At 35.6% G+C, this 21,203-nt stretch overlaps 2 protein-coding genes across 8 annotated transcripts in view; one reads left to right on the forward strand and one right to left on the reverse strand.

Annotated features, from left to right (window-relative positions):
- Kuz (zinc-dependent metalloprotease kuz) overlaps window positions 1-21,203 on the reverse strand; it is a 128,643-nt gene that overhangs the window by 20,058 nt on the left and 87,382 nt on the right. For all 7 annotated transcript variants that reach the window (XR_012478722.1, XM_074238599.1, XM_074238598.1 and 4 more), the window contains 2 exons: window positions 19,371-19,548; window positions 18,953-19,303 (listed from right to left, as the gene is read on the reverse strand). Coding sequence is in view for 6 of the 7 variants with exons in the window: in XM_074238599.1 (XP_074094700.1) it covers window positions 18,953-19,303; window positions 19,371-19,548 (529 nt within the window). In the remaining variant the exon portion in view is untranslated. The remainder of the gene's footprint in view (window positions 1-18,952; window positions 19,304-19,370; window positions 19,549-21,203) is intronic.
- Window positions 569-1,757, forward strand: LOC141524092 (uncharacterized). Its single transcript, XM_074237745.1, has 2 exons — window positions 569-581; window positions 678-1,757. The coding sequence occupies exon 2, from the start codon at window positions 894-896 to the stop codon at window positions 1,638-1,640; it is 747 nt and encodes a 248-aa protein (XP_074093846.1). The 5' UTR covers window positions 569-581; window positions 678-893; the 3' UTR covers window positions 1,641-1,757.

Below are 21,203 nucleotides of genomic sequence, written 5' to 3' on the forward strand. Positions count from 1 at the left end.
ATAGTGCTTCCAAGAGGAAATTATCACAAAAATCTGATTGTACAATTGATTCGAGTATTAGCTACAAAATTATAAATTTTTTTCGATATTTAATTTACTAAGTGGCTGTGTATCGTGTAAAAAGTGTGGTGGTGATGTAAACTTTACTGAGACAAGTATTCGAGGATTAGGTTTTAAACTAGTTGTGAATTGCAAAAATGTGATCCAGTTTTGATAAATTCATGTCCACTCATCAAGAATGCGTATGAAATTAATCGCCGTTTCATCTTTGCAATGCGGATAATTGGTATTGGGTTATCTGGAGCTGAAAGATTTTGTGCTTTCATGGATTTACCACGACCAATGTTCCATAGCTTTTACGATCGTCTGGTCACACAAATCAGAAATGCAGCTAGAAACTGTTGTGATTTAGTGTTGAAAAAGCTGCTAAAGAAGAAATCCAAGAAACCTGCAAGCATTTAAAATCCAATGACATTCCTGGAATTTCTGTCTCCGGTGACGGTAGTTGGAAGAAAAGAGGGTTTAAATCTTCATTTGGTATATCTTCTCTAATTGGTTACTTCACTGGCAAAATCGTAGATGTAAGTATGAAATCCAGTTATTGTAAGATGTGTGCGCTAATGAGCTCAAAAAAGGAACAGCTGAATACGATCAATTTATGCAAGACCATGCTCTAGACTGTCCAATAAACCATGAAAATTCTTCTGGACAAATGGAGGTAGATGGAATAAAAGAGATGTTTATGCGATCAGAGTTATTACATAACGTTAAGTATGTAAACTATATAGGTGATGGTGACACTAAAACGTATAAAAATATTTGTGATGCTAAACCGTATGGGGACATGGTGAAGATAAAAAAAAAAGGAATGTATTAATCACGTGCAAAAACGAATGGGCAGTCGACTAAGGGCTTTGAAGAAGCAACGAACTAACAAGAAGACAAAAACAGGAAAAGAAGAAAATACACAGAAAAGTTTAGGTGGGAAAGGTCGATTAACGGACAAAGCAATTAATGAATTTACAAAGTATTATGGTTTAGCAATCAGACGTCATTCTAATGATGTTGATGAGATGTATAATGCTATTTGGCAAACATTTTATCACAAGTTTTCATCACCCGAAGATCCGCAGCATTTTCTTTGTCCTGAAGGTGCAAATTCGTGGTGTCAATTTCAAAAAGCTGTGGCAACAAATACTTTGGACTCATTAGTTGAAAAACCACCACTTCCTGCAGATATTGCGGAAGCTTTAATACCGATTTATGAAGATCTATCGAATCCAGAGTTATTGGAACGATGTGTCGGTGGGTTTACACAAAATAATAATGAAAGCTTCAATGCATTAGTGTGGCAGCTCGCCCCAAAAACAAATTCTTCTTGTTCCCTTATTGTTGAAATAGCTTTATATATTTCAACAATTACATTCAATGATGGGGCTCTAGCAACTCTGAAGATATTAGAGAATCTCGATGTTAAAGTAGGACCAACACTCTACTCATACTGCGCTGAGCGCGACGCTACTCGGGTTAAAGCTGCTGAAAGCCGCATGGAAACGGCCAGTAAAAAAATAAAAAAGTCAAGGTCAATACTAAAGATAAGGAGGAAGAACCCTCATATGGCCCAGGACTTGATAGTTTGATGTGAGTATGAATATTTTGTGAAAGACTAGATTTTAAAGTTGCGAGAATCTTCTTAAAACTTTACTCGCGTTTTTCTCAAAACGACTTTTTTCAAACTTTCCGGTACTGTAACTTTCGTAAATAGGAACCGATTCTCAATTTTTTTGTTTCCCCGTATTCGTCTACTTAGTGGCTATCATCGCACGTAGGGGATTTTGAAAATTTTAATTTTTAAGATTTTTAAGGCTGTTTGAGTCCAAAAAATGAGGAAAAAGACGACGAAAAAATTTTCAATATGGCGCCATTTTTTCTCAAATCAAAATTTTCAAAATCCCCTACGTGCGACGATAGCGACATTCCTATAGATTAAAATGCCGTTTGGTTTTTTTGTTTCAGATAATCCGTTTTTGAGTTACAGTACCGGCAATGGAGGGGGAAATTTTTTGGTGCTCTACAAAAATGTTTATAACTTTGTGATAACAAAATATTTTTGAATAAAAATTTAGGAGAATTATCCTCAACATATACTTTATAAAACAAAAAAAACCCGATCCCCAAATTCCTTTATTATCCTAGTAAAAAAAATTCCCGAAAATTGCCTATTTTTTCCAGCGTCACAGTGGCTATCCCCCTTAATTTCTAAATAATTAGAAAATTAAGAAAAAATTACTGTCAGTTCAAAGTATTAAATATTAATTATTGAAAAAGAAAATTTGAAAAACAGTTGACCCTAAAGGCCATCCCTCATACTTCCCACTAATTCCATATCGAAGCGCTTAAAATTGCACTTTCATGATGCATTTGAGCTCTTCAAGCTCAAAAATATAATTAATGTGTTATTTTGAGCTCTTCGAGCTCAAAGATATATCTTTTATATGTTTTTTATGCTTTTGCGCTCTTTGAGATGAGATTAGAAAATTGGTTATGTCTACTGGTACGGCATAAAGGCTGGCCAACAAATCATCAATGACGTCAGCGACAACCACTCAAACATCTTCGTGGATAACTACAAAACCACAGCCGGGCTTGGTCACTCCTGAGAAACTGCCACCGCAAAGAATGCACAACAACAAGAAGAGGCAGCTTTCCACGCCCAGCCCATCCTCAGCAAGTGACAATCCAGCACAGAAGAAGACTGCCCGAGAGGACACATGGATCAAAGTGACTCGGTAACAAAAAAAAAGGAAGAATACCAAACAGTGGCTCCCTCGACTAAAGCTTAACAATAACCAAGTGAGGGTGGCTCTAAGAAACCGAGAAGACGGAAGACAAGAACTAAGGCTGTCTTGGTCCAACCAGTAGAAGGCCGAAAATATGCCGATCTCCTAAAAGAAATCAAAACCAAGGTAAACCTTGGAGAGACGGGCGTAGATATAAAGTCTATGAAGCGGATGAAACGCGGAGGCGTTCTTCTCGAAATGGCTTGGAAGACCAAAGATAGTAGTGTTTTCACCGAAGCGGTAAAGTCAGCCACTGCTAATATAAGTACGGTCAAGACGCTATTACCAATAACAACGATCGAGATCCTCGACCTTGTAATGGTAAAGAATGTGAGTGCGAGCGAGACGACGGAGCGGCAGAATTTATTTCTATTTATGTTATTGTTTCATTGTCATTATTATTATTACTATTATTATTATTATTATTATTATTATTATTATTATTATTATTATGGTATTAAATGCTCAGGGGGGTTATCCCCGGAGTCCGATTCTCCGAGGGCCCAGCCTGAGCTCCATCCGTTACTGCTGGACCACTCCGCACAACAAGGCGGTTAGTGATCACAGCAGGCCAAAGTCATTTCCCTTAAGAGACAGAGAGAACCAAGTATAACAGCCACAGGGCCATAGACTGCACGGAGAAGCCAAAATACTTCCTTTGCACTTTGTACAAAGATATTTTTGGCATCGGAGCCTGCAAGACATTTCGCACAGCACTTGACGAAGCCACGAAGGCAGAAATGACATGCATACTGCAAGGCAACTTGAATTGGTGCGCTTTGGTGCAAAACCTGCTACGTCAGCGCGTCTTTAAAAATAAAATCGACATCTGTTTTATCTACGAGTACTATTTAAACATCGAAAATTTTTTCGCAGAAGATGCCACCGGCTACGTCGCTGCGCAACGAGAGCCGCGAAACGCTCCCTGAACCAAGACTTATATTTGAACGAGTACAAACAAGCCGAAAAGACGCTGAACCGAGCCATTAAAGAAAGTAAAGCAAGGTTGTGGAAAGAGATCTGTAACGATCTCGAAAAGGACATCTAGGGTGAAGCCTATCAAATTGTCTCCAAACGATTTGGAAAGGCTTTACCAGAAGCGTCGAAGTCACCTGCCTCAATGAACAGCATTGAAGAAGAGCTTTTCCCCAAAAACCCGCTGCCAGAGAAAAAACACCACGTTCAAAACGGCGAAGCAACACCCTTTACAATCGAGGAACTACAAGACGAGGGTAAATCTCTCAAGACAGGAAAGGCTCCTGACCCTGATGGCATCCTGACGTCAGTGATCAGGACTGTAGCCCTGGAATTCCCAAACATACTCCTGAAAACTTACAATGTATGCTTAGCAACTGGCACGTTTCCCGCGATCTGGAAGCGGCAGAGATTGGTTCTCTTAGACAAAGATAAGGAAACCTCCGTAACACCTTCGTCGTTTAGACCACTCTGCATGCTGAACATTGCGGAAAAACTGCTCGAGAAGCTCATACAAGGAAGACTCAGTAACGACATCGAACGTATCGGAGGCTTTGCCACCAACCAACATGGCTTCCGAAAAGGCCGTTCTACAGTCGGAGTGATCGAGAAAGTCATAAAGACAGCAAAGCAAGCATGGTCTGGTAGCCTCAAGGCTCGTAAAGTATGTCTTCTCCTCACACTAGACGTTAAAAACACCTTTAACAGCGCAAATTGGGAAGATATTTTAGACACACTGGAGCACAAATTTGATGCGGAGCCAGAGAATCTGGCATTAGTTGACATTTACCTCAATGAAAGAAAGCTCATAGCGGAAACTACGAAAGGCCCACAAGAATACACTATAACAGCTGGCGTACCGCAAGGCTGAATAATGGGACCCGATCTATGGAACGCGGACTATGACGAGCTCCTAGAAATTCCGTTGCCAAAGCAAGTAGAACTAACAGGTTTCGCAGACGACGTGGTGGCCACGATAATAGTAGACAGCATAGAAGAGGCCGAATTACTTGTTAAAGAAACCATTGACGCCGTCGAGACTTGGCTTGACAAACACCACCTGAAACTTGCCAAGCACAAAACCAAGATGGTCGTTCTGACATGTCAGAAATAGTTCCCAAAACCATTCGCTGTGGACACGAGAAGAACAACACTTACGTTAACAAGGGCGCTACGCTATCTGAGGAAAATGACAGACGAGAAACTATCTTTCTGCGAACACCTAGACAGTACATGCAGGAAAGCCAGTAAGACAGTGTTTAGCCTAGCAAGAATTATGGCCAACACTATGGGACCAAAAGCCAAAAAAAGAAGAGCCCTTCTGTGGAAGCAGTCCATTCGGTACTGCTTTATGGAGCGGAAATATGCGCCGACAGATTAAAACAAAAGACCTACCGGCAAAAAATGGCAGCAGTACAACGGCGAGGCACTCTCAGGGTTGCCTGTGCTTACCGCACGGTTTCCGAAGCGGCTGTATTGGTCATCGCGGGAGCCGCGCCCATCGATTTACTAGCGTTTGAGAGAGCAAAAATCTTGCTGAAAATGACTCTGAAAATAATGACGAAAACATGAAGGACGCAAGAGCGCGAATAAAGGCGGAAACACAGCAAAAGTGGCAGGACAGATGGACATCAGGAGAGACAGGCAGATGGACGGTGCTACTGATCCCGAACATCAGCATCTGGCTTTCTCGGAAGCACGGGGACACGGACTTTGTCCTCACACAGCTATTGACAGGACACGGACAGTTTAACCCCTACCTCTTTAAGATGGGGCTGCACTGCACGCCGATGTGCAAATACTGCCCAGATAAAATTGACGACGCCGTTCTACAGTAAGTGCAGTGTGGATAATAATCATATTACAATAGTATAGATTTATAATAATACAAAATTTATGAAAGATAATGAAAAAATTAATGAAGTTAATTTTGAATATTAGCAACAATCGAAAATAACAATATAAAAAATAACATTGACTTCACGCAACTAGTCTGTTTCAAAAAATAAATTATAACAAGCTGATTTAAATTCTGGAAAGGTCTCTAAATTCATTAAATTCGCCGGCAATTGGTTTCATAACTTTATGGCACTCACTTAAAACGATTTTGCACGAGTTACAGTCCTACATGTAGGTTGGTAAAACACACCACTCTTTTTTAATGCACGGTCTCTTATTGTCTGAAGAATTCTAAAATTAGTGTGTAACAGTTTATTTTGATTCAAATGCAAGATTTTATAAATTATACACATGATTAAAAATTCTCGACGACTCTTCAGAGTTAACCAATCAAGTTTTTTCCGATACAGCGTGATATTTTCCATTCGGGCTACTCCGTAGATGAATCGAGTACAAGCATTTAATCTCCATTGTAGTTTTAGCTGGAGTATGCAAGAAATGTTAGTAAAATTCGCTTTACAGTAGTCAAATATCGGCAGAATCAGCGCTGCAACAAGTTTTCTACGTAACATCGTATTCAATACTCTGATATTCATTTTTAATCGCGCTAACGTAATCATAGTTTGCTGACAAGTTGAGATTACCTGGTCATGCAAATATAAGATGTTATCAATACGAACACTACGGTATTTTACTGTAGTGACATATTCTACAGATTCTCCGGCAACAATAATCTCCGGCGCGTTTAAACACCAAAGACTACTAATATTTTGTTGGCTACCAAATATAGCTGCCTTATTTGTATGACTGTTAAGCCTGAGAAAGTTAACTTCACAACAATCACGAATCGTTTCGATAACGTCGTTAAGCATGGCTACAGCTTGTTCAGTCTCGGAGATCTTGCAAGATCGGTAGATGACAAGGTCATTTGCGTAGAATAAATGTTTACAGCGTATTAGACGACCCAAAGCTGTCACAAAAATAGCATAGAGTAGTGGCCCTAGAACACTACCTTGAAGAACACCACAGCTAGTTACTTGCCAGGAGGACATCCATTCATTTACTTTTGTCGCTTGACGTCTGTTACATAAATATGAGTAGAACCATTCAAGGACACTTTTGGAAAGATTTAATTGCTTAAGCTTTAGTAATAGTAAGTGATAATTGACGCTGTCAAATGCTTTTATAAAATCAAAAAACACTGCAATAGTCACTAAGTGGCAATCAAATCCCATACGTACATCGTCGCAGAGACGAAGTAACGCAAATTGGGTATTCATGCCCTCTCTGGATCCCGTTTGAAACGGATCTAGAAAGTCAATGGTAGCTATATAGCGCAAAAGCTGATTATGAATGCAACTTTCTAAAACTTTAGATAACGGACAAAGAATCGATATCGGTCTGTAATCACTAAACTGCAATGGCGTTTTCCCTTTCGGAATAGGTATTACAAATGAATCTTTCCACTGCTGAGGGAAAACCGAAGTAGATAGCGATATGTTAACTAAATCAGTAATTAACGGTATACAATGCGGCACTAATAGTTTATACTATCTTATAGATAAGCCGTCTAGGCCGACCGCATTTGTAATGATCCTGTTTAAATTAATCTTAACATCCTCCTTATGTCAACAAATCTGAATTGACCAGCAATTTCAGTATCATCACCCAAACAATCTTCTCGTATACGCTTATAATCAGCACTACTGCCACCAACCGATACAAAGTAGCAATTTAAACGTTCTAGATCTAGGTCCGGTGGGCACACAGACGTTTTTCTCTTTAACCCTTCGTCACTCGCTCAATGAGCGCGGCGCCGCCTTTTTACAATTATGCAATTTTCTCATAATTACGGTGACGGATGACGTCTTAAAATTAGAATGCTTGAATTAGACATTCTAAAAGAATTTCTAGCATTAGCCGCTCCTAAGAAATAAATTATTTTGTTAAAAAAAAATATTTTTATACGAAAGAAATTGAAAAGCGGCGCGACGCCGCCCAGTGCGAGTTATTAACCGGTAAATGTCCGCCGCGCGCTGCTGCCAACTTGTGTGTGGTAATATTCTCTTGTACGATATAGATATATAAATATTTAGGTTTGACATTTAGGTATTCTCTCTTAACAGAGATCAATTTTTTATTAATAATTAAGAATAATTCTACCCGTAATAAGTATTTTGTCACAAACAAAAATATGTTATTTAAATATTAATTATTATATTTACAAATATATATTTATATTATATGTAATTTATGTATAATATTCGAGAAGAATTTCGAGGATATAACCACAACAGGTAATTGAATTTTATTTTGTTTTTAGTTAATTTTGAGTTAAAATAATGAAAAAATTCTAGTGACAATAGAAGCATTATTAATAATTATAGAATTAATAATATTAACAATAATAATAATAATAATATCAACAATAAATAATTTATTAAAATACATTTGAGTAATAATTTTATGAGCAAGCGATTTTTTTAATAAAATTGTTTTTAAAAATAATTTAATTTCAATTAAAACGGAGTAATTCCTAATAAAAAAAAATTAAAAACAAAATGGAAAATCTATTTTTTATTTTTTAATTTCGATAAATTAATTATTAAAAAAAATTTCATTCAGATTATTTTTTATATAGATTTAGCAATCTGAAAAATGTGGCAACAGCGCGCTTGATTTAACACGGCGGCGCAGCGCTCGCCGCGCGAGTGACGAAGGATGAAAAAGTGATGCGGGTGACGAAGGGTTAAAAGACCTAGTCTTCGGAAATCATCCCATATAAGTTTAGGGAGCTTGGCAACCACAACTCCCGATTCCAAAAAAGCTTTTTTCGCCGACGAAATTTTTTGCTTAACTAACCTGTGGACGTTGGAGTATTCAGTGTACGCATACCCTGTTCTCTTGAATATTCTATATAACTTATTTCTCCTACGTTGTAGTTCACGAATATCTTCATTAAACCATGGCGAGGATGGTCGCGTAGCCTTAACTAAGTGAACCCGAGCTATAGTATCCAAGGTATGAAAGATTGCTCTATTTAAATTAGCAATTAATTCATCAGCTGAAAGATTATAATCCATACCCGGCAATGGATGGTTAGCTAAACATCTCTCGATGGATTCACTGTCTAATAACTTCCAATTTCGGCACAGTAATATCCTCAATTCCTGTTTAGGCACTGTAAAGTCTACTGACTTTGAGATGATATTATGCCCCGATAAAAATGGCTCCAGCGATTGAGAACTATCAATTACCACAGACTGGTCATTTACGATGCAGTGATCAATCCACGTGTGCAATGACGATGTGTGATAAGTGGCCCCAAACGGCACCATATATAAATCATAGGCATCACAAAAATCTCTGAGACACTTTGACGCAAAGCTATGCAGGAACATATTAATATTCAGGTCACCAACAATTATGATACTTTTGTACAACGGCAGCAGCATGTCAAAGTTTAATTCAAAATCATCCAATAACGAAGCTTGAGGCGGCCTGTAGATGACACAGATCAACACTTTCTATCTTTCCACAGACCAGAGTTCAACTATCATATACTCCAGGCTACCATCAGTTAAATTTTCGGAATAGTTAACAATTCGCGAAGAGAGCGTATTTCGAACGTAAATTGCCACTCCACCCCCGTGCCTACGTCCATGATCATTTCTGTGCTCATGGAACGATGTTAAATTAATCTGAGCATTAACAACGTTCGAAATGAGCCACGTTTCAGATACAGCAATAGCATCATAATTATTAGATCTAACAAACTTACTAAATTCATCAACGTGCGATATCAGAGATTGAGCATTTAAATGATACACATTGAGGTTATTACAAACGCGCTGCTTAGCCAATGATTTGAGTTGCGAGGAGTCAACGTTTACGCGTCATGCTGATAGGCCCTGAATGTTGTCCAGGTCCATCGACGGATACATTTTTATTGGTTCAGTCCCAGCCTTCAGTCGTACACACACGCAGTAGTTCATTATCCAGACATTTTTCTTTGGAATCGATGAAAACTCTTTCCGAATCGTCTGTCTCAACTTATAAAGAGATGGCGGATGCTTCCGATTAACATAGATCGGCAAATTAGGAAAACCAGGACAGATAATATTCGCCGTTATGTTTCGGAGTTTCTTTTTAATTGCTATGAAGTTTTCAGCTAATTGCGGCGACTTGCATTTCACTAGAATATCACGTACTCGAGCAGCGTCCACTTTTCTACCAATTCTTTCTACATATTGAAAACGGCCCCGTTTAAGATCAGGGACCCCGAGCACCGAGCCAAGCCGAACTGAAAATTGCAATAAGTCTCCCGAATCAGCCTCAGGAATACCAGAAACAATCAATTCATCACTTAAAATCATCGTTTCCAGAGCCAGCTCACGAATTTCAAGAGCTAAGCTTGTTGAACCCTTGGCCATATTATTAACATGCTTTACAATTTATTCAACAAGTACATCACCAACAGACGAGTCAATAGTAGGCAGACGCTGAGATTCCAAACAAGTGACTCTAGTTTCCATTTTTTTACAACAATCCTGAATTCCATCAACACGCGCGATAAGTCCTGTCATTTGATCACTCATAGTAAATACTTTCTCATTGACACTAGATAGTAAGCTCAATTTCTTATTAATTTCTTCAAGAACCGAATTAGATGCCTGATATGTGCTAACACTAGATGCCTGACTCAGCTGACAGATTGGACATCTAACAGCTATGAAACTCTTGACTTCCTTTCTTGAAGCTAAACAGCAACAGACTTTTACACACATCTGATGAAATCTGTGTTTACATTTTGCACCTGTCATTTAACCAAGAGTCGAATCACTGATTTGCCGACAGCAGAGGCTACAGTACTCAGGTTTATCTCCAGGCATGGTAAGGCCAATTCACCGGATGGTATAAATAGTGAAGATAAATATGTCTATTTATAGATTATAGCTACTCGAATTATCTTCATCTAACCTCGAAATACGTAGTCAATAGACGAATTAATTATTTACAGCGATTCTACAACGAATGAACTAAATGTTATTAATTTTATGAAAGAGCACAAAAAACTGAACTAAACCAAACTATTAAATGAAATTCCACTTAAACGTTAGCAATAAGAATTGCAATTTTAGGAGAAGGAAAATTTCACTCGTGAACTTACTATACACTCGCGTATGCTTTATAGTTGTATGCTTTGTAATATTCAAATAATGGGTATCAATAACTAGTTGATAATTTTTAAGTTGAATCTCATATTGACAGCCATTCGACAGCGCTATAACGCCTTTTTTAACTTCCCGCTAAGAAAAATTGAAAATTGAAGCATCCCTGACTATATCCGCGATTGTGTGTGTGCGGCTGTGTGTGTGTGTGTGTGTGTGTGTGTGATTTTTGGGATCAATAAAACCATAATTCGATTACAACAGAACTTGTAACAGTTTTTCAACGTCCGTTAATTGATAATTAATTTTATCTGTAGAGTCGAAATCGAACGTCAGAATATTTTTTCAACATCAGAATTTTTCTTTAATAAAATATAAATTTAGTTTTTAAGACTTATCAATTAGACAGAAATAGTTAATTCTGCTCAACAATTATTCCAATTTTAAGTGTGCCTTGAAGTTTCTGTAAAATGTACTGCAGTTATGATTATACTTGTAGGGTCAGAATCTCATGTCAGAATTTTTTTTCAGCGTTGGGTTTTAGTTTCATTCAAATTTCTACGAATAAAATAGTAATAGTACAATGCTTAATATTTATATTTTTGGGGTCGATAAATAAATATCCTACAGACAAAATATCTCCCGACAAAATATCCCAAGGAAAATAATTTCAAGATAAATATATCCCCTTCACATAAATTTCTCTTAATAAAATATCCCACCACACAAACTTCCAAACATACAAGGTTGTTACCATGTTACGCCGTCTTAACATGGTTTTTGTTTGTGTTTATTCGACATTAGACCAACACAAACACGGATAATGATGTCAATTAAACAAATATAATTAATCCTGCCCCGAGCAAATTCGTGGTGACGGTCGAACTACGATCAAACGACGGTGAATTCACCATAAATTTAGTCTACTGATGAAAGAATGTCTATTGATGACGGTGAAAAATAGGTCAAGTTGTAAAATTTTCTGACGGTGATTGTGTGGCTCATACAGTGAACATTGTACAAGATTTTCTCTATTTTTTTCCATTTAACAACCATGATTTTCCGATCCCTTAATTGTCTTGACATAGATAAAACGGTGAATGACTGGTAAAAATTCGATGAATGAAGAGTATTTCGGTAGTGAATCCACGGTAGTCTGCGAGTAAATTTAAGGTCAAATCGCGATAAAGAAGATAGAGACGAAAGAATAAAAATTTTATACCAGCGATCCATTGATAAATTTCTAAGTGAAGTTTTATTTGTGAATATAAAAAAATTTCATAAAATATTATGTGAGGCAATTAAAACATAAATAAATAGTTAATAAAAAATAATTTGAAAAAAGATTTAGTCACTATAATTTTTGACATTATCCAAAAAAAAAAAAATTTTTATAAATGTTACGTCGGATTCAACGTCTGACATTTTTATTTTATAACAAATAGAATTTAAGTATTCATCAATAATTTTATATTTTTACAACTAATTACATACATTCATTTTATTTATATAATTTTTTTTCTTTAGAATTTTAGATCCATTTTTTTTTAAATAGAGATTATTTTTAAAATATTTATCGGTTTATCTGGGTCGAATAGTAAATAATAATTTTATGATCCGAGCAGATAAAAAAATAGTGTTCTTATCTAACTACGACTCGGAAAATTCCCACATTTAGTTGGGCCCGATTTTATCTAGACCCGAAACAAAAATATTTATTCTTATAAAATGAAATGCATAGAAAAAAAATTTAAATAACAATAATTTTAGCAACAAAAATTTAAATAATGAAACAAATAAACAAATAGAACTTGATAATTGAACAATTCAAAATAAACAAATATTGAACAATAAAATTCTAAAACGACACAATAAAATAATAAATTTACAAATGATCGAAGCAAAAATATTTCTATAATTAAATAACTAAATTCAAAATAATTAAGATATGCTTTATTGAAATACATATTTTATTCATACGTTTAAATAAATAGTTTGATGTAAAATTTGGTTACAGTAAATAATTTAATGTAAAACAGTAAACATGTATGTCTTTGTCTATGCATAAATCCGCTTACGTATACACAAACACATAGATGTATAATAGAGCATAAGAATAAGGGAGAAACGATATTGTACTCTAATGCAAGTAGAGGAGACTCATGCAACATTATAGAAAAATCTAAGAGAGAGGACAAGAGCCCAAGGAAATAGAAAAATAATTGAACATTGTTTCTCCCATCTAGTGAAAATAAGTAACGCCCTAAAATTCAACACCTTTACGATTTTCAACAAAAACATCTCTCGTAGTCCTGACGTCCTAGTGTTAACATCGAAAAAGTTTTTATAAGTTTCAATGAAACCACACGTCAGATTCAAAAAGAAATTGTTAGTGAAATAAATTTAAATTATGTAAAGAAACTGTAACAATGATATTCAAGTACGTTCTTAATTAAGATTTTTATGTTTGTTTTAATAATTCAAATCTTTGTATGATAATTTTATAATATAATTATTAAATTGAATTCAATTTTCTTATATTATAACTTCAACCCCTTCCCATAAAGCTTCAAATCCTTATCTATTAGCCTAACGGCTAGGATAAAAATAATTAAATTTTAGTTGCGTTTTCGACGTAACATAAATTTTTGTAAAATTTCAGGATTTTCGTATTATGAAATTTTAAATTTAACGTAGACTCATGAAGTTAAAAAAAAAATTCTTTTCGATTAAGGGGTCTGTCTAGTAACTCACTTTTGAAAAATCGTTTTTTTTTTTACTTTTTTCGAAAGTAAATATATTAAGAAATATTGTGTGAAAATTTTATAACGATCCAAGAACTCTAACATTATTTTTGAACGCTTCAAAGGTAGGTACCTCTAGCGCGCCGTCCCAGCCGACTACCTGCTATTGTTTTTTCTTGCAGCTGCTCTCTTTCAGAATCCTCTTGTATATATGTATATATATTATATGTCGGTATCCTAAAGGTCGTATATATTTCGTTGTTTTACTAAATGTATATACCTGCTTTTGGAGCGAAAAGAGGCAGTTTTGTTTGTAAATTAGTTAGAGCAACAGCTCTTTAGTAAATTTTTATTTATAAATTAATAAAATAAAATACTCTCTACGTGAAATTGTCATATTTTCGCAATGGATAAAAAAGGCAAACATCAAACTAAATCCTGGCGACGTGCAGGAAGTAAGACAAAAAAGCGTAGTTTACGTGGAGATCGTAGCAGGAGTAATACAAGTGCATCAGCAAAAAAACTAAAAGAGTCGAAGGACGACAGTTTTGATGTACGTGTAAAAAAAGATACAGGCTACAGTATTATACAGTTTTTTTTCGTGTTTAGCCTTCTAGAACAATATTTATCGTGTAAAGTGTGTAAAGGTGATGTGTCTTTTTCGAAATTTGGACAGAAAGGTTTTGGTTTTAAGATACATCTTGAATGTAAGTGAGAAAAAATTGATCGAATCATGCTCGATGATAAATAATGGTTTTGAAATAAATCGTCGGCTTGTGTTTGTGTTTCGATTACTTGGTGTAGGTCTGCAAGGTTTAAATTTATTTTGTGGACTTTTGGAAATGGGCCCAGGATTAAATAAAGTCGCTTATTATTCAATTGTCGAAACCATTAAAACTGCTGTAAAAGCCGTATTCGAGGTAGTCAGACGGAAAGCTATCGATGAAGAAAAAAAGTTGAATGCTGAAGCAGGAAATGGTGAAGATTTAACAGTTTCGGGAGATGGTTCCTGGGCAAAAAGAGGCTTCAGTTCTCTTATTGGCCTCGTAACTTTAATCGGCAAGTATAGTAAAAAAGTCCTTGATGCAGTTGTGTTGTCTAGCTACTGTAAAGCGTGCGAATTCTGGAAAAAGAGCAAAGATGATATTGGTTTTGCTGCTTGGTATGAAAAACACAAGGAAAATTGTGACGCTAATCATGAAGGTAGCTCCGGTAAAATGGAGGTCAGTGGAATTGTAAAAATGTTCATGAGATCACTGGAAAAGTACGCAGTCCGCTACGGTTTTTATATTGGTGATGGGGACTCCAAAACTTTCAAAATGCTGCTTGAAACATTTCCGTATGGAGAAAACGTTACGGTAAAAAAATTAGAATGCGTGTTGCACGTAGCAAAAAGAATATTCAAGCGTGCTAGCGAAGCAAAAAAACCCTTACACAACGAAGAAAAGCCGAAACTGCTAAAAGGAAAGCCGAGGAAAAACAGACCGAGAAGGTCGAAAAAACTTCTTCAAAAAAAAAAACCGCTGCCAAGAAGAGGAAAACTGACAGTGTTCCTAAAGTTAAAACTGTTAATTTGACGATCAAGCTAATGAAGGAATTGTCTACTAATTATGGATTAGCAGTTCAAAGAAACAAGGATTCAGTCGAAGGAATGCGCAACGAAATTTGGGCTGGATTTTACCATAAAATTTCGACCGACTCAAAGCCTCAACATCAGTACTGTCCAGCTGGAGAATCGAGCTGGTGCAAATATCGGAAAGCAGAAGCAAAGCAGATACTGAAAGATTTCAAGCATCCACCTGCCCTTTCTGAAGACGTGCAAGAAGTGCTGAAGCCGATCTACGAAGATCTGACCAAAGACGAATTGCTCGAGAGGTGCTTAGGAGGCAACACGCAAAACAACAATGAGAGTTTCAACGCTACTGTGTGGAGTATGGCACCGAAACACACTTTCTCTGGCAAAAAAATCGTTAAAATTGCGTGCCTTACAGCAGCATGTATTTTCAATGAAGGCTTCAGCACAGTATTGAAAATTATGGAAACGATGCACGTTGGAATCGGCGAAACTGCAGTCGCATATGCCGCGACGCGCGACCGCCAGCGTATCCAAGTAGGCAACCGCCGTTCATCGGAAGATTCCAAAGAGGGCAGAACAATGCTGAGACAGAAAAGATTGGAAGAAAGTCAACTCTTCGAACAATCTGAAGGACTAGGTGTAAGTAATTTTTTTTTAAGAATTTCATGTAAAAAAAACTTTAAACGCGTTTTTCTCGAAACAACGTTTTTACTCGCCTTGTTGATGAAATATTCGAAACTACTCGACCGATCCTTATGAAATTTGAACCACATATTCTTTAAACCTATCGCTATGTCCCCTATAAATTTTTTTCAAAAATTTTGAATTTTAATGTATTTTTTTTTCAAAAATCGGCGAAAAAAAAACGGTTTTTTGAAAATTTTTTGTTTTTTCTTCACCATTTTTTTATTTTTTAAAATAATTGAATAAAATTTATAGGGGACATAGCCATTGTCATACCAAACCTAAAGCACTTTGATTTTTTTGTTTCAGACAACAGCTCCGAGATTTTATCAACAAGGCGGACCTACCTACTTTTCGAGGTGTTGCGTTTGGCTGACGTTTTTGGTCATAATACATGTGTAAAATAAAAGGAAAAATTTTTTTTAGGTATTTCAAGAGTGTATTTACTAAGCCTAATAACTTTTATATTATTACCTTTATCCAGTATCCCAAGAAATAATCACGAAAATCGCGTTTTTTTCGGCGTGAGCTACTAGACAGACCCCTTAATAAAATTCAATGCATTCATTTTGGGTGACAAATTCACAGATTGATTTATTATTTAGATTTCGTGAAATAGAAATAATCATCAAAACAACATTAAGAATCCGGAAAATACATAGTGATTAAAAGACGTCTTTAATTCACGTCTGGGATAGCATTACAGGAAAATCCCTTGAATCTAGATCAGATGATCTGAGTGTGATTCCCGGTCTTAGCCAAGTGATTTTACATTGATTTTTTTTTTTTTTTTTTTTCCAAATATTATCGTATTCACGACCATCTCACGAGCTTAATATTAATTATTCTAGGTGAATGCACCTATTTTCTTTCATTGAATTCCTATAATGACACGGTGAATCGACCGCGATGAACTAGTTATATGCTAGTTTATTGCTAGTTCTATACAAGTGAATTGGTGGTCGAATGTCGGTCAAATTACCGTAAGTTCACCCGCCGAAAAAGGTATTTTTCAGATGTACAATCGGTAAATCAATAGTCAAAATTTTTCCCAATGACACCTGATATAGACTGTCAAATCACTTCATATAGACTAATGTTTGACCGTGAATTGACCATACTATAACCGAGGCGGTGAAACCGTTAGAGGCTGGCTACTTTTCACGATTTTTGGTGTCTTCTACATTAACTGTGGGATGTATTACAGTAATGACTATACCAGTTATGACTATTTGGAATTGATCGGTCAAGCCGTTTAGAAGTTATTCCGAAAAAACCACATTAAAAAAAATTTTTTTTCGTAGTTATTTTTAGATTTCTCAAAATCTACTGGTCCAAATCCGTCCAAACCATATTTTAAATCTAAGTTCAGTCAAGCCCTTTCGATTGGCGTCAACCGAGATAAAATCGGTCATGCCGTTCAAAAGTTATGAGAGGGTCACCCACCCACCCACCCACACACACACACACACACACACACACATACCTTAAAACGTCGAGATCTGATGAAAACTCGATTTTGGCAAAACGGGGTAAAAACAATAACTTCCCAATTTTTGAATCTTTGATTTTCTTAGCGGGAAGTTAAAAAAAAGTTCTGACGTCGCAAAATTATTCCGACGTTCGATTCCGATTCTAGAAGTAAAATTAGGTTTTAAATATTTTACTTTGATAAAACTATAACGAGTTTAAAAGTACTCGTAGTATCTTATTGTCAACTTTACAAATATGACTAGTATTAATTGTACAAAAACTGTGTTTCTTGTAAAAATTTCAGTGAAATTAAAACCAAGAGCTGAAAATAAAATTCCGACAACAGATTCTGACCATATAGGTATAGTCATAACGGCAATTAAATTTCACAGTCACTGCCAAATACACCAAAAGTTCTCAGCAGAATTAACTTTATTTGTTTAATTTAAAATTCTTAATAACTAAATTCATATTTTTTAGAAATTTAGATAAAGAAAATTTTGCCGTCGTAAAATCATTTCGAAATTTTTCTATCTATTGAGTCTTGATAGATCACAACATATATAAATACATCAAGTCTGAAACTCCAAGCTAACCTATCGGTATATTTAAAAAATTTTATTATTTTTCGCTGAGTATGAGTAATGCTTCATATAAAAATGACCAACATATGACTAATTTAGAAGATAAATTGAAGGAAGCTTTGTTAACATGGCCATTTGTGAATTTGCTTCTATTATATTCAATACATACACTAGGATGTGCCAAAATGTAATTTCCGTGAGAAACCGTGAGACGATAAATTTGATTTTCATAGAATTTTTCAACAGAAGTTTAGTTTGGGCACTTCCGCTGAAAATTCAAAATTTGATCGGAAGTGCCCAATTGAATCTTCTGTTGAAAATTTTGTATGTATGTATATATGTAGGTAGGTAGGTAGGTATGTATATATGTATGCATGTGTGTGTGTGTGTGTGTGTGTGTGTGTGTGTGTGTGTGTGTGTGTGTGTGTGTGTGTGTGTGTGTGTGTGTGTGTGTGTGTGTGTGTGTGTGTGTGTGTGTGTGTGTGTGTGTGTGTGTGACCCTCTTATGACTTTTGAACAGCTTGGCCGATTCCATCGCGGTTGGCGAGATTCGAAAGGGCTTGACCAAACTCAGATTTTAAATACAGTTAGAAGCTCAAAAAACTACATCTAATGCCGCCAACTACCTGAAAATTGATTCATTTGTTCAAAAGTTATTGCGGTTTGAAAATTCAAAATATAGTGTTTTATCAAGCTTCTAATAGATTTTGGAGCTTGAAGAGCTCGAAATGACTCGAAAATTATATTTTAGAGCTCGAAGAGCTTAAAAACCTAAGAAGTGAAATTTTGAAAGCTTAAGTTTGGAAAAAGCGGGAAGTTGCAGGGTCAACCGTTTTCTTAATTTTTTTTTACTTCAAATGGAACTTGGTTCCATTCAAGATGGTAACCAGTGAAATCTTGTTTTTCCGAGTACATTAATAACTTTCATTTAAGTGTATAGTTCATACTTTTTAAATCATTTTTATTATCGTTAATGATTTAAACAGAAAAAGATATTAGTTCTTACCGTTACCCATTGAGCTACAGTTAAGAGAGTCTCTTTATTAAAAAGAAGATTTTTCAATCGAGCCAGTGGACCTTCAGCATCAACAGCACGACATTTGAGAAATACATCACAGTAGCCTTGAAAGTTATCACAGGGAGAGCCTGGGCGAAGGCTAATACCACCTTCAGGTAAGCCAAATTCTTGTGCAAATTCACTTGTACTTCGACAACTTGCTGTATCAGTACCATTTTGGCAAGCTAATTCACATAACTTACGCTTATCAATGTTAGGAATAATGTTACTAGTTAGGAAACATTCTGTTAGATTCCATATTAGACAGATTGATCCAGTGCATTCTCCGTTGATGCAGAGCTTTTAAAAATAAAATAAAATTTATTCAAGGTACCATTAAACGAAAACATTCTTAATTGAAAGTTACCTGTGTTCCTTCATTGCACAATGTCTTATTTACCCTAGGTAAAGAAGGGGGACATTCTGACGTCATACCATTGCATGTCGAATTGTAACTGCATTCTGATTCAACTTTGCATTCCATCCTGGCACCTAATGGAACAAACTGACAAGTTTCACTTGAACAGCAAGGACCTTGACTTGGGCTAAAAAATAAAGTACTATTATCTTACCGAATTAATAGTGACAATTTCAGAGATGGCAATTCAATTTTTATGAATATTAAAAAATATTTACTTCAAGAAACTCAAAAAACATACTAAGCCTAGTCGACTCTCATTTTTTTCACCAATTTACCAATGAACTTTTATCAATACAGTTATCAGTCCAACTCTTAAATAAGTGGTGAAAATAAATTAACAAATTGAATAATAAAAAATACATAGATAGAAGGATAAGAAAGGTTTTCGTGGTATGTAACAAATTTTACTGCGAGCGTGTAATACTAGTGATCTATAATAGATTTACCTACAATTTTACGAAAGAGCGCATTGAGAATTTTTATTGCAGGCCTCATAACGCAAAGCGCGTAAGGTAGTGCTTTTGTGACGTCTGCTAAAATTTAAAATTTTTGCTTTTTTTTCAAATACATGTAACTTCTTATTTCAAGTTTACATTTTGTCATAGCTTTGAAGTCTGTATAAGAGAAATCCGACCCAACTTTCCCACAATTTTATGACGTTCCTACGAATCAACCGAATCTCGTTGTATCAATATCTATTAGAATTTAACGAGTTTGTTTATCTAATTTTCAAATTTGTAGGAAAGTGATGTCACCACCACGTTTTCCGCTTAAAGTCGTAAAATTAAGACCTGTAGGGCAATAATTGAAACTGCGCATAGGTTTATCTAAATTTCAAAAAATCTAAAAAACGCGATGACGCTTGTTTTGGACAAAGTACCCTAGGGCTATCTTTCATTTTTTTTATTTCATTTACCTATGAGTCTCATACAATCGCCGATATTGCTAACTCTATGTAAACCGCCCGAAAATCATTTTTAGGCAGTTAGATTTCGACCAAGATACCAGTGATTAACTTCGCGTCGATCAGCTCCGGGCAAATAATTCTTCGGAAGCACAAAAGACTCCATAATAACGTCAGTGCCTTGCTGGTGGTTAGGTTACACTTAGTAGCACTAACGTAGTATATATTTATTTGACAATTCGATATTTGCCGTAATTATAAGCCAAATTTTCTTTGTTTATAATTTTATTAATTTTCGGCCGTTGAGCGTTCATTTTTCCCGCATGAATGTCAAAGTATATTATTTTCCACCAAGAGAGCGATGATTTTTCCGCGTGAATCGCGAAGTGAATTTTTCGCCGAAGAGCGTTGATTAGTTATAAATATATTACCACGTACAGTCGTGAAGATTTAAATATTTCCGCAGAAGCATTGATTGCATTTTTAATTTATTATCCCAATTACTTAACTTTTCTGGGATACCCGAAATACAGTGATTCGGTAGTAAGCAATACCCATAGAAGGGAAAACGACAATAAAACTTGGGCCACTCTTTAAAACACAGACTTCCAGGGTAACCGTACAAACATTATTTTCTAAACTTATCTTTTATATTTTACATTTATGTTTATTTTATGACCATTTTTATTTACCATTTATATTTGTAAGCCCAAATTTATAACTCACTAACTGGTTTGTCTTGATAAATCCAAATAACAGATTGAAATTCTTTTTACTCCGAATTAAATTATATAATAAAATAAAATAAGATCTCAATTACAAGTAAGATTTTAATCAAACAATAGGATAGGTTACTCGTGACTGAAGTCAGTAAA

The sequence above is a fragment of the Cotesia typhae genome, unplaced genomic scaffold (assembly GCF_013202065.1).
Source record: "Cotesia typhae breed Kobodo isofemale line unplaced genomic scaffold, CoteBio_Ctyphae contig_22, whole genome shotgun sequence".
NCBI classification, from domain to species: domain Eukaryota; kingdom Metazoa; phylum Arthropoda; class Insecta; order Hymenoptera; family Braconidae; genus Cotesia; species Cotesia typhae.